The sequence below is a fragment of the Amborella trichopoda genome, chromosome 7, assembly GCF_054954075.1.
Source record: "Amborella trichopoda isolate Santa Cruz 75 chromosome 7, AtrichopodaSantaCruz75HAP2 v2.0, whole genome shotgun sequence".
NCBI lineage: Eukaryota > Viridiplantae > Streptophyta > Magnoliopsida > Amborellales > Amborellaceae > Amborella > Amborella trichopoda.
Window position 1 is genome coordinate 42,132,448 of NC_142342.1, and position 14,850 is coordinate 42,147,297.

At 34.7% G+C, this 14,850-nt stretch overlaps 1 protein-coding gene across 1 annotated transcript; it reads left to right on the forward strand.

Annotated features, from left to right (window-relative positions):
• The first annotated feature begins 159 nt into the window (after positions 1-159).
• On the forward strand, positions 160-9,320 carry LOC18422897 (VASCULAR-RELATED NAC-DOMAIN 6). Its single transcript, XM_006827618.4, has 5 exons — positions 160-617; positions 4,960-5,098; positions 6,728-6,819; positions 7,098-7,206; positions 8,891-9,320. The coding sequence occupies exons 1-5, from the start codon at positions 303-305 to the stop codon at positions 9,088-9,090; spliced, it is 855 nt and encodes a 284-aa protein (XP_006827681.2). The 5' UTR covers positions 160-302; the 3' UTR covers positions 9,091-9,320.
• The last annotated feature ends 5,530 nt before the right edge of the window (positions 9,321-14,850 follow it).

The window sequence follows — 14,850 nt, forward strand, 5'->3', positions numbered from 1 at the left end:
ATTTTTGAGATGCATGTTTAATTCTACATTTTTAAAACTGCAACCTTATATAAACTTTTCCTCAGAAGGGTTTGTCCTAAACGAAACTAAAACCCATTTTTCAATGTTTAGCCAACTCTTTTGGAAGCTTAAGAAAGGAATGGGGTTCAGAGCTCGGACGTTTTAGAGAGAGAAAGGGTTGATGCCTTTGCCGCGGGACAGACAGAGAAGAACCTGCGGTCCTCACTAGAGGAGAGAGAATGTAAGGTGTAGCCCTAAGCAGATATAGAGAGAGAGAGAGAGAGAGAGAGAGAGAGAGAGGAATGGTGAGCAAGAATCAGAGATCAGCTCGTAAACGCTTCAGGGAAGCTCACCCGGAGCTTCCCCAAAAACCCACTGTTCCGACAGAACCCAAAACCAGTAAGAAGAAGAAGCAGATTCAGAAGAAGAAGAAGGAGAAAGTTCAGTCTGATAAAGGAGCAGATAATGGGTTGGGAAAGCCAAGAAAATCGAAGGTTTTGCGCAAGCACCCACTTAGAGTTCCTGGTATGAAACCAGGAGAAAGCTGCTTCATCTGCAAATCCCAAGATCACATAGCCAAGTTTTGCCCATCGAAGGCTCAATGGGAAAGGAAAAAGGTTAACTTTTATCTCCTTTTGAGTTTTCTGCTTAATTTGTGTTATTTGTATCTGTCACTGGTGATTCACAGTGGTTTTTGCCTTTTTTTTCGTTCTCTCTCTCTAAACTGTTTTCTCTTCTTTGAAGGGTTGAACTCCTCGTTTTTAAATTGTTTTATTATGTGGGTTCAATCTCTCTCTGCTCTCTCTTTCTCTCTCTCTCTCTCTCACTCTTTCCTTTAATTTATGTATTATGTATTATAGTCTAATATGAGTTTTTTTGTTATGCATTGTTATGCTGTATGCCATTTATTTGTTGATGCTTGTTAATTCTATATATAGTTCTAATTTCTAAATAATAACATTTGGTAATTGGATTTGGCAAAAGGGTTTGAGTTTGTGGGTTTTTTCTTGGAAGGAAAATAACAATGTTAAATCATGATGTAACAAGGAAAATAACAATTTTAAATCATGATGTAACAAAAAATAACAATTTTAAATCATGATGTAACAAAAATAGCAATGAATCGAAGTTTCAAGATGTTATACAGTTAGGTATTCTTTTTTTATTTTTTATGTTGTTTGAAATCATTTTTAGGAATGGTGGATGTATATTCGGGGTCGGTGGTTTATAAGAAGGACTCAGGTCGGGGCTTGCCAGGGTCCAGAACTCTGAGTTATGTCCAATACAGTTGGTCTAGTATTTCAGAGGCTCGGTTGCATCCTTAAAAAAAGTATTTGATTATTGGGAAGGCAGCCTGCCAGGTCCGAGTTACTCATACCCAGTTGGGGGTGGTGCTTGTTCGACCATTTCTAGAGGTTTCTCTTCAAGTTAGGAGCTCACTTCTACAATTTTCTTAAGATTTTCTTGGTCCTAAGTGGCAGTTATGATGCTTCTTCTATAAATGGCCGTGCATGTGATGTTTTATGCTGTCTAGATGTGGCAATGGTCATCAGTGTGTCATCAATATTTTGTGTTTACTACATTCTTCACAAGTACTGAACATGATATGGCACCCTATTGCCAGTGTCGGATCAAGCATGCAACTTTCATCCTCTTGTGACCTAATTCAAGCAAGTTGGGCAGCACTGATATTGATTTCTCTCCATTTCTTTGTTTCAACAGTGAACTGAAATTCACCATTGTATGTAACTGGCGAAATAGGCATTCACCATTGTAGGTAAACCTCTATATAATTTGTTTAATTGGTAGATAGGTACCCGAGATTTAATGTGATCATTTACATTCTCTGGAATTCGTAATCTGTTGAGCCTATGTGTTCATGTCAGCTTCTAAGTGCTCATGAATCGAGAGGTCCTTTATTCAATGTTTCATGATATTAACTATGAATAAAATAAGTTATTAGAAGATTGTTAAAGGGAAAACTGATTACTTGGGACTTGCACAACCCTATTTAACCATGAAAGCTAGCAAGTCATTCTTGGGATACCATATATTCAAAACCCATATCAGTTTCTTGAATGGGAATGGAATTGCAGTTCCTCATTTTTGTCAATAGTTTTTTTTTTTTGAATGAAGGTGGCATTGTATTAGATATCAACTACTATATGCAAAAGACTCACAAGGTGTGAGTAAAGCAGCGAACAGGTCCGGTGCTCACAAAAAGAAAACAAAGCAAAAGATAAATAAGAATTTGTCAATTGTTATGTGGTGCTTTTGAATATCTATTAAAATATTTGATGTCCTACTTTTGGGTTTCTCAAAATATCTACCAGTCTTGGATGCAGGCTCTCCTTGAATATTGGGGTTTCCATTGGGCAGACAGTAGTAGAGCTAAAGCTCTTGAATTAGGATAAAAAAAATGATTTTAGCATGATGCATGTTCATTAAGTGTTTCGTAGTAACACAATATCATGTTCCCAAAATTTTAGAAGTTACAAAGATCATGGGACATCATGCTTCACCATGGTCTCAACATGAAGAAGCGTTCCTTGATGGATCTACAGAATCCCCACCATGGGATCGTTCTATTATTTTGCAGTTATGGAAGTCAATGCTTGAAAGATTGAAACTGACATTCCAAAGGGTGTCACTTAGGAAGCCAGTTTCCCACCGATGGCAAATATTTATTTCTTCAAGGGTTAAAACTTTGAAACTGGCAATCTTCATAGTTTGACCCTAGTCCATGTCAAAAAAATGAATCCATCCTTGTAAAACAGATTGAACTAAAATGTTAATGTTATCCCACTAGTATCTATTATGATAGTTGAAGTCTTGGGGCTCCCAAAACTCCAATCTGGGAACAGTACTCTGCATTTGCATCATTGACTTATAACCAAGTATGTTGGATGCTTTCTTCTCATTTAAACTTAAGGGATCCTTGCCGATGGCTAGTTTTTTATTCTCAGGACGAATGCTCTCTTAACAATTTCTAATGTTTCATGAACTTTCACTCATTACTTATAAAAAAGAAACATGTCTTCACCCATTCTCGGTTCTTCTTCCAAATGGTTCCTAGGCATTTCTGGTAACTAAATGCCAATAGTTTAAATCAGTAACGTAATTATTGAATCATTCATATATCTGATGGGCATGGACTAATTGTGGTGTTTCGATTGTAGGTTCCACGTGCATGTTTTCAATAGGTGGAATGCTTATGAAGGCTAAAAATGTGAAGCAAAGCACTTGAATTCTTTCTCATTCTCATGTTTGACAATATTAATTCTTTAGACCATGGCCACAACTCTAAGCACGTTACGACAATTTTTCATTTCTTTTTGTTTCTTGTTGGTAAAAGTGTGAATCTAACTCACAAAAGATAGCAACCATGCTTGCAATGATATCATAATGCTAGGATTTTCTGGAGACAAATGATACCATTGTTGTTAGGACTGAATCAGTGTTTGCACCAGTGAAGGGACTGGCTGGTAGGACTTTGACTATCGGTCCAGACCCGTGAACCAAACCAGTTCATCGGTTGGACCTGTGAGGCATTAAAAATAAAAAAAATTACAAAAAATAAGGAAATTTCCATAATAGGAAATATGGAAAGTTATAGAAAAACTTTAAAATAAATTTTTTTACAAGCAAAACAAATATTTTAAAGAATCTACTTGGAGAAGCCCTTAAAATTTAACACCGAAAACGCAAAAACATAAAATAGTTTTTTTTGGCATTTTCGGATATATTTTAAGGACACTTACAAATTCAAAAACCCTGAAAATTCAAAACAAAAAAATAAAAAAAATTGCAAGCAATAAATTTTATTTATTTATTTATTTTCAGTTTTACTTTTAAGGGCTTTTACAAATTGTAAAAGCCCTGAAAATTTAAAACCTAAAATGCAAAAACAATTGCACAAAATACATTTATGTTTTTGTGTTTTTGCATTTTGAGGACTTTTACAAATTGCCAAAAATGCAAATAAATTGCAAATTTTTTTTTGTATTTTTAATTTTCACATTTCGTTTTCACGTTAATTCTCTTCAAGAAACAATAAATGAAACCTGAAATAGAAAATTTGCACAAATAATTTTTCTATAAAAGCTCTAAACTGAAAACCCAAAAAGTTTTTTTTTTCCTTCTTTAAATGCAAAAAAATAACTTAACATAAACCGCTCACACTTGGAGCTTGAAGAAGTCCTTCTTTTGGCCAGATTGATTGGAAAAGTGGCTGGCTTTTGCCCTCAGGTCCTTGGTTCTTTAGGTTGATTTTTGTGTGTGTGTGTGTGTGTGTGTGCACGTGTGTGCACGTGCGCACTTGTGTGTGTGTGTGTGTGAGAGAGAGAGAGAGAGAGAGAGAGAGAGAGAGAGACTCTCTCTTACCCCAAATAAAACCCTAATCCCTTTCTTTTGCCAAAACGGCAACATACAAAACTGAAAAGTTTGAAAGAAAACCCTCCTTAAACTATTTTTTGATAAAGAACAAAAAAAAGCAAAAATAACTTGACGTTTTTTGGGACCAGCCTGTTCGGTTATGGACTGGTTCAATGGTCCAGGTGGTCTAAGGACCCGACTGGACAGATAAGGGCCCTAGTTTGCCTGTTCATAGTTTGACCATAGTTCGCCCCTTCCTAGTTTGAATTGGCCGGTCCTGTCTGGTTCTTACATTATTGGAGCTACAGTTCATAATATGTCAATTATTTCATTTTTCCTCCTGGAGAATATTCTGTCATGATTGGCTAGCTGATGACAGATGTTGTACTTGAATTATTCACATATAATATCTGGCTCTCTGTGATTACTTATTCTCTTTTCAGAGAAGTGTGCATGTTGTGGCAATTATGCCTAGTTGGCAATTATGCCTAGTTGTTTGGTTTCTTCTACACAACCTTAGTTGCAATCTCATGTTTACGATTGTACATATGAATATGATACTAATTGGGTATTGTTCTTCTCTAGATATGTTTGCTTTGCCGACAACGCGGACATAGCCTTAAACATTGTCCAAACAATAGTGGAATTCATGAAAATAAATTTTGTTACAACTGTGGAGAAGTTGGGCATTCACTTTCGAAGTGCCCTAAACCTCTTCAAGATGGTACGTTCTAACCAATGTGATCAAGTGCTTAAAATTGCTTATTTTTTATCTCAATGCGAATTGGAGTCTATCTTTTAAATGTCAACTTATCCTTCTTCTCTTCTTCTCCCGCCTCACCTAGAAAGGCCTTTAATATCCAAAGAATGCTTCACATGATATTCAAACAATGGTTAATATAATCCACCCACTTTCCTAGAAAACTCACTAGGACATAAGATGGTCAGTGTCTTGCTCTTCTATTCAGTGAAGATTATGCATAGTTAGATTGATACCATTTTTTTTTTCCCCCTCATTCTTTTACCTTCTTTTGGTAATTGGTTTTGTTTGCTTATTGTTAGATGCTTGCTTTGTGGTGTTTATTGCTAGGATATCTAGCATGCTTTTGGTGGCCTTGTTTATTCAGAAGGGATGAAAGATAGAGGGACTTGGGAGTTAAAGAGAGCTGGTGATTTTGTGAATGCAATTGATTTATAGAGGGATAGAGGTGCGTCTTAGGAGTTTTAGAGGAGTAGGGTGGCCGTGGGGCTAAATGAGATAACAAGCGAGGAATAAGATGGTGGAGATAATAGGTTGGGTTATCTTGACGAATGGTTTCCCTTAAAAGTTTCTGACCTTTAATAATAAAAAACGGAATTCTGACTTCTAATGTATTTTTCTCACCTTTTATGTCATATCTAAGTATTGGATACATCTGTTGGGACCATTTTCCAAAAAATGCAAGTGGCTTCACATCTGGTGACATCCATACTCTAAATGGCCTTATGGCTTTTGCAAGTTTTGAGGCATGTATTTGGCTATCCATGTGAATCAACATCTTGCAAAAGATTTGGCTCACCGCACACATTAAAACCCTTATTTTGCATGAGAAACAAGAATTTGGCCTTGTGTTTGCAACATGATCAATTTTGCATGGAGTGACCTTGCGAACTGTAGTTTCCATCTTCTTCGAAGCTTATTAGGCTTCGATGTGCATGGGAACCATGAAAAGTGATCAACTTGGAAATTTTTTCTAGGTCGAGAAGTATGGACCTGAGAGTCGGGTTTGGTCGGGCTGGGACCTAATAGGGACAGTTTGTGTATATAAATTTATATTTGATATTATGACCTGACAAGTTGGGTCCAAGTCCAATCGGTATGGACCTGGCCTTGGCCTTATCCCAGACTCAACCCGGACTCGGATCTGACCTGTTTGTATCCTAGAGTAATGCAGTAATTTTTAAAAGATTTTAGATTAGAGAAAAAAAAGTTACCAGAGGCACTAGGCAAAGTAAAATAGAGAGGCAATCAAGTGAGTAGATGGGTTGATAAAATTGCTTGAACATGGGGAGTCTCAGTTTGGTTAGAGCTGCCTTCTGCTAATGCAAGCCTGGCTTAGTACCCAGGTGTTTTCCCTATCATAAACTTGTCTCTGTGATTCTCTCTTTGTAATTGTTTTTTCTTTTATTATCAATCAAAAGAAAGTGAAAAAAGGAGGGGTGGTTCTTGGATGACTTTTTACTGATTCTTGTATATTCAGTGCATGATAAAATTCCTGGAATGTCAGTGATAAAATAAATAATGCATTGATTTATTGAATCTTTCTATATTATGCTGTTTGTGGTAACCTTTGATGTGTTCTATTGTATGCAGGGGGCACTAAATTTGCAGAGTGCTTCCTATGTAATGGTCATGGGCACCTGAGCAAGAATTGCCCTAAAAACACACATGGAATTTATCCAAAGGTATATGAGAGTGTCCTGCTTGAAAGTCACTAAGAAGAAAAACACAGGGTCTTCTTTTTCTAAGGACTCCGATGTTAAAATGAAAAGAATCCCTTGATTTCTTTGAATGTCTAGCAACTTTAACATCATGTTAGGTGGTTCATGGTTGCTTCTAGTTCAAGTTTTAGAATTTATTTTTCATTTTTTCAGTTTTATCTGTTTCTATATTATCTTTTGGCTTCTTTAGATGAAACTGGCCAATTTTCATTTTGGTGCTCCAAACACTTTTTTGGTGCCAGGGTGGTTCCTGTAAATTATGTGGAGGCGTCACACATTTGGCTAAAGATTGTCTGAGTAAGCACGATAAGAAGCCAGTAGAAGTTGCAGAGACAGAGTACCCCAATGCGCGTAAGTTTATCATAACTGTCTTCACTATTTGAAAATTCGGCCGCCCGACCGCCTAGGCGAAAAAATTCAAAAAACGCCTAGTCCCTGTCTGGGTGGGGTCATTATGCGGCCTGTCTCTAGGCGGCCGCCTAGGCACTACTATCTGGGCTCCCGCCTAGGCGCCGCCCTGTGACACTTTGCGGACGGGCAGAAAAAAAACTTCGGTGAGGATCAAAAAATTTAATTTTTTAAGGGGAAAAGGGTTTTGGGGGGTATTCTGAACCTCCAAAACATAAACTGTGGCCTTTAGGGTGAGAACACCCTCCAAAAACCACTCTTTTGTGATTTAACGAAGGATCGATAAATTTTTTTATTTATTTTTATTTCTTTTATGAATAGTTGATTCCTTCTTTGTACAATATATCTTTTTGATTTCTTTTATGAATAGTTGATTCCTTCTTTGTACAATATATCATGTTTCGTTATTCTATTATTTTTGTTTTTCTTTATTTGATAATAATTGATTATGTATTTATGTGATATCTTAATGAATTAAGTCTTAATTCTTAAAGTGAAACTAAGATCTTATAGTTTCATTTATTGTAAAGTAATATTAAGTCATACTGTTTTGAAACTAAAATCTTAGTGATATCATATCATATATCTTAATTTTTAAATTCTTAAATTATATGATATCTTAATGAGTAAAGTCTTATTGTAAAACTAACATAGTGACGTCTTAATCTTATATATTCATTTAAAACTCATATCAAGGGGGAGAGGGGGGGTTTCAATTTTTTTGAGGATTGTGAGGGTACCCCAGCCAGACACCCAAAACGCCGAGGCGCCTTAATCCGTAGTTTTGAACATTGACTGCGATATGTTTTTGCCAAATATGCTGCTTGTACCATGTGTTGTTGCTTTGGAATATTGATTGGATACTTTCTTTTTGATAAGTAAAGAATTGTTTTGTATTGCTTATGCAAAATTGCTATCTTTAAGATCATGGATGTCTTAGTGAAACATACAAAAATATATCATTTAGTGAAATTAATGATACAGTTATACAGGAATTTATTCTTTTGGTGAATTTGCCTATTTTCTTTCCACTATTTAGATATGGAAAAAGTTTATATAAGTGCGAGGCTCTAAACAATCAAATTAGGGTGCAACTCAAAAAATTCACTAGAAAAAGTTGTTTGATGCCCAAATATCCTGAAATTGATCATCTCAACCTCAAGATGCATGGACATGAGAAAAAAATGGATTTCAAATTTTGGAAATAGTGTATCTTGTAATGCATTTTTAGACCGTGAATTTTCAGGTTTTTCAAGTTTTCATATATCTGCTCAATCTACATTATTTTTGAAGCTTTAAATTTTATAGTTAGTGATGAAAATATATTTTAAAACTATCACAAATATTTCCAGCATTGAAACCACATTTCTCGATACTATTTGAAGGTGCAATTTACTTTGATTGTTTAGAGCCTCGACCCTATACATTGTTTAGAACCTCGACCCTATACGAACCGCACCCGATAGATATTCATAGTTAAAATTGAATTAATGTACTATTTTGAGTCGAATTGAAAACCTGACCTCATTTACTTCAAAGGTAAATAGAATCTTGCTTTGCTATCCTATGTGATGACAACAAATGGTAATCCACCTTTTTAACTTTTTTGCTTTCCTTGTTTATACAGGCCAGCAAGGAAAAAGGAAAGCATTTGCAAGTGGGGATGATCTTGATGATGAGTTTGCTTTAGAAGAAGAGAAGACCAAACAGAAAAATAGTGATAAAAGTTCGGTTGTTGATACTGGTCCTTTGGGAATAAAAGTCGAAAAGAGCTCGAATGTGAAGCCTAAGAAAGATAGATCAAAAATTGTAAATTTTACTGGTTGATATTGACATTTACATAAAGGTTTTATGTGAACGAATACTTTTGGTAGTTTTTGTTTCTTTTGAAATTTAAGTTAGCAATCTCATATGCTCATTTAGATTTTATAAAGAAAATGTATATAATGAGATCATTTATTGTTGATACAGGGATGGCACAATCATCATTGACCGTTGGATTTGAAATCAGATGGTTAAGGATATGTCATTGTTTGAGCACAAATACCAAAATAAAATTTTTTGAATGTCGTGACACTTTCATCTATAGGATTTTGTATCCAATAAGCTAAAAAGGATTGTGGTGTCTTTGTACCAAAAATAAATGGTCATAGTATACAATCCCATTTACTATTTCGTGGTGCTTTATGTTTGTATTCCTTGGTTTCGGAGAATAAACATGCATTCACAAATATTTTCATGATCAATGTTGCATGAGAAACAAGGATTTGGCCTTGTGTTGCAAACATGATCAATGTTGCATGGAGCAACCATGCCAACTGTAGCTTTCCATCTTCTTCGAGGCTTATTAGGCTTCGATTTGCGTGGGAACCATGGAAGTGATCAACTTGTGAGTTGGGTCTGGGTCCAGAATTATGGACATGAGAGTCGGGTCTGGTCGGGCCAGGACCTAATAGGGTCTGATTGCGTGTATAAGCTTATATGTGATATTATGACCTGTAAGGTTGGGTCCAAGCCCAATCAATTTGGGTCTGACCAGTCTGAAACTAGCCTGGCCTTATAGCAGACCCAACCTAGACTCGGATCCGATTGTTTATATCCTAGAGTTATGCAATAATCTTTAAAAGACTTTGGATAGAAAAAGATAGTTATCAGAGGCACTAGGCAAAGTACAACAGAGAGGCAATCAGGTGAGCAGATGGGTTGATAAAATTGCTTGAACATGGGGAGTCTCAGGTTGGTTAGAGCTGCTTTTCTGCAAATGCAAGCCTGGCTTAGTATCTGGATGTTCTACCTATCTTATACTTGTCTCTGTGAATCTTTTTTTTTAATTTGTTTTTTCTTTTAACTTTTTACTGATTCATGTATATTCAGTGCAGGATAAAATTCTTGGATTGCAGAATTTATATAATTATTGAATCTTTCCATATTCTACTGTTCGTAGCAGCCCTTTGATTTGTTATGTTGTATATAATGGTCAATAAACACTCTGAAATAAAACATGTTACTCAGTATTTATGTATTTACAGTGAAATAATGGAAATACATAATGCAAGACCCCATTTTTGGAAACTTGAAAAAGCTAGACTTTTAATTTTTTTTTTTTTCAGTTTTTTGAGATTTATTCAAGGTCGGATTGGCTTGAGCTGGTTGATCCACTGATTTGGATCGTTGATTCATTGATCCAGAATGGTTTTCTAGATGACTGATACAACTAGCCAATCTAGGCTTTCAAACACTAGGTTCACCACTTCATATCAATTTAAAATGTAATTTAAAATGTAGGGCAAGGCATACTTTGTTTGCATATAGTGGGGGTGGAGCCATCTCAAAGAGATGAGATTGGTAAATAAGAAAGAAAAAATAATAGTAATAAATAAAATATCATCGGCTTATTATCCATATATGAAATGATGAAACCAATGGTTATCGAGATGTAGGAATATGAAAAGAACAAAAATATTTCGAGTTCTAAAATAGTTTATCTCGCCACACATTATCTGGATTGTCTATTTTTAAGATTTTAAAGGTTTATAGATCTATTTGATTTGAACCATATCTTGAGTTTACAATTTTGTAACTAGAGATAAAAATAGATTCCCAAGCCATCCTAAAAAGTTTTTGATACCAAAATTATATCTATGATAATTTTGAAGTGCGTCTTAATTTGATTGTTTAAGATTGCAACCTTATACAAACCACGGCTTTATGTGATTATTTGAAAATAACCACTTGTTTGCGACTAACATTTAATCTTAATTTTTCATTTTCTCTTTTCTTCTCCAGGTGGATAAGCCACCAGGCTACAACCCTTGTGCTTTAACCACTCAAGTCAAGAGAGGACTCTAAAAGAATATCAGTTCAAAAAATGGAAAGCAAATAAATAGGGAAGCATATTCTTTTTGCTCTCCCTAAAGGGGGACAAGGCATTTTATTCAAGAACTATACCAAGATTTTGGGATCCACTTAGGAAACATGAAAGGATGTAAGATGTCCATTTAAAATATGGGAAAAGTGTTGGTTTCCTTAATTTGGCTTGGAGACTTTTGGGTGCAAAATTTGTTATCATTGTGATCATTGAGCATGCAAAATATAGTGTTCATTTTTCCTTCCTTTTGTATTTCATTCACTTTTTATTTGCCATGTTTTTTTGTGAGCTGGGAAGATAAACTTTTGTTTTTAACAAGAACAAGTTCTTATTTTATACAAGCATATGCCATTCTATAAGAGAATGCTCTTTGCATGATTGGGAGTTTGGACATCTCCATAAAAGGGAAAACTTATCTAAAATATAGATGCTATAATAAACATAAAGTGCGTAAGCTTGAACACAAAAAAATTGGTATAAAAGTAACTACTTTTTTATTTTTTTGTGTGGAAATAAACAAAATTTAATATGCATATTTAAAAATTTTAATTCGTTTTATGTAAAATACGAAGTTAAGCTCATCATAGTTGATGCTTGTTGGGAGTCCACAAAATTATGCAATAAAGAAAAAAGGTTCCCAATTAAACTGTCTGGTTGAGGATTGCTTAGCCTCTAAATCTACTGGTTTTGAAGTAATGCCAAATTTTAATCAAAGAATAAAATGGGGGCTACTACCGTATTTTTGCAAAATACAAGAGGGTTGCAATATTTAAGGAGAATGTATGAATGAATGGTATCAAACAAACTAACCAACTTCACAAGAGTATGTGAATCGCAAAAACATACAAATGCGAATCCTATTTTTTCAAATAGTTTAAGAGTTAGTTTTTTTTTTTTAAAGTATTAGACGGTGGTGTCAGTGAGAATAGAAACCATAAAAACCATAACGCGGTGACTAGATTGTGGGGGTGCTACGACCACGACCCCAACCCCAATCCCAACCCTTTTTCCTAAACAAACTATAGTTACTTTTGTAGTATCGTATGTTACCTGCATAAGGTCATGTGTTAGCAGTCATTAATTTCATTTTGGTATATTAGACACCATTAATTTTGCAATGTCACACTTGTAAATATTAATTTCACTTTGGTATTTTGGGCACCACATATCTATACACCATTCAGAAAAAGGGGAGGGTTAGAGATTTTAAGTGACGACATTAGGTGGATTTATAGTATTAGTTCAAGAAAAAATATTTAAAAGTGTCTAAACTTCGAAAGTGTTTGACACAAATGTCATGTCTCGTACATACGCATGCTTTCATGTTGAATAGTGAATATGATAAACATTATAATAGTCAGTAATTTAAATGTCACAAGCAATACTATGTTCAGCTATGGAAGATCCCATAGATACATGCATTTTTTAGGGGTGGCAATGGGTTGGGTCGGGTCGGGCTAGGGTCTGGCCGGACCCAAACCCCGACCGGATAAACTATTATGGGACCCCAACCTGAAAATATAATGTGGGGCTCGGATCCGGACCTGAACCTGAATGGACTTGGTTGGACTCGACCAAAAAATTAAAATATCTATATATTTAAATTATTTAAATATATTTTCATAAATTGAAAAATGTGAGACCCAGACTTGGACTCATACCCAAATAGTTTAAGTCCAAGATTTAGACCCGGACCCGACTGCCAAGTCCAATTCTTTGACCCATACCCAGACTTGGGTCAGGTTTGGGTCCATTGCCACCTCCAGTATTGTCTTTAGGAAATTAGATTGTATACTACTAGACCATTTACATTTGATAAAATATGATCACAATCACCTTTTGCCTTTAGATGTGTGCATCAAAGGGTTTGAGAAATTTTTGTTACTTTGAACCGGCAGATTCTCCGTTGCTGGATTTCACACCTGTGTTACTGGTGATTGTGCATAAAAAGGAGATTACTGCCGCACAAAAGGAAGAGTGTATAATACACCATAGAATTATATCTCCTTTTCTTTATAGAAAAAGTTTATATAAAGATGCTACTTTATAGTGTAGAACACGGATGCCCTAAAAAATTCATTGGAAAAGGTAGTTTTAATGCTGAAAACCATTTGGTTGATCATCTCAATATCGAGATGTATGATTATGAAAAATAAAAAGATTTTAAGTATCAGAAATAGTGCATTTTACAATATATTATCTACACCGTCCATTTTCAAAATTTTTATATGTTTATAGATCTACTTGATTTTAACCATTTTTTAAATTTAAAATTTTATAATTAGATATACAAATAGATTTTGAGATAATCCTAATAACATTTTACATCAAAATTATATACCATGATAAAATTTGATGGGCACCGTACCTCTACACATACGGAGGCATCTGTATGGAAACTACACCTTTTCTTTATTAGTCCATTATTATTATATATTCTTGAATGTGGCTGTATTGGATAAATATAATAGGCAAAAAATTTTATAGAACGGAGGCTCTAAACAATTAAATTAAAACCCACATCAAGAATTTTACTAGAAGATGTTGTTTTGATGCCCAAATATCTTTAAATTGATCAGCTCAACATCAAGATGTATGAACATGAGAAAAAAAATGGATTTCAAGTTTTGAAAATGATGCATCTTGTGATGCATTTTTGGATCGTCAATTTTCAAGATTTTCAAGTTATCATATATCTGCTCGATCTAACTATTTTTGAAGCTTTATATTTTATAATTAAATATGAAAATATATTTTACGGCTATCATAAAGATTTCTAGTATTGAAACCACATTTCTCGATACTATTTGAAGGTGCGCTTTACTTTGATTGTTTAGAGCCTCGGCTCTATACAAACCGTACCCAATATAATATGATCCGTATCCGCATTATATAAGAAGAGATTTTTCTATATTACTATTATAAATGTCTTGATATTTTCATGATGACTACCAAACGAGAACATGCATCCATTACCTTCAATTTTACAAGAAAATAACAAATTGAAGCACTGAAAGCAATACCCTTTACGTTTTATTCTATTGTAGAAAGGCAATTGAATCACTCAAAATTCTACCTCTGCCCTTCATTTTATAATAAAATATATAACTTGAAGCACAATGCTTTTGGACAATGAAAGGTTGTGGTCCTCAAAACGTTGAATAGGGGGATAATTAAAAAATAAACAAATAAAAACGTAATCTAGAAGTACTGGGACTGGAGGGAATTAGTGGGGATGACTGGATTTCCTTGAAAAAGTAAAAAAACAAAAAGAAAAGGAATAAAATGTTCTTGAAGAACTTGGATTAAAAGCGTTTGTGGGGTTGAGGGATATCTATTACAAACACAACCTGCATTTTTCACCAGGGGCCCTAAAATTTGCTTATGATATAAGCATTGCCATGAGCAAAGTGGGCCTAGAAGAAACTATTTTTTGAGGGAATCGATGGAATCATAATCATCCTTAGTTGTTCGATGAAACTGGGCAATTACAGATGTGCTATTGATTGATGTTAAACCCCAAGAAATTTTTATGGACCCTGGAACAACTTCTCATAAATTAGTTTATAAAGATGTTCAATTTCTCTTTTTTTGGGTTAGCAACTTGGAACAAGTAGGATATTTACATCTTTTGATTGGAGTGACTGGGATTGAATCGCCTAAATTCCCCTGTTCAATCGGGTTTCAAACCTATAACAAGATTTTTTAATGGAAAAAAC

What these genes read in the sequence shown, in the direction of transcription:
- LOC18422897 (XM_006827618.4), top strand. Translation starts at nt 303, where the DNA reads ATGGTGAGCAAGAATCAGAGATCAGCTCGTAAACGCTTCAGGGAAGCT. An exon ending in CTCAATGGGAAAGGAAAAAG is followed by an intron (nt 618 to 4,959) that starts GTTAACTTTTAT and finishes GTTCTTCTCTAG; the next exon opens with ATATGTTTGCTTTGCCGACA. An exon ending in GACAGAGTACCCCAATGCGC is followed by an intron (nt 7,207 to 8,890) that starts GTAAGTTTATCA and finishes TTGTTTATACAG; the next exon opens with GCCAGCAAGGAAAAAGGAAA.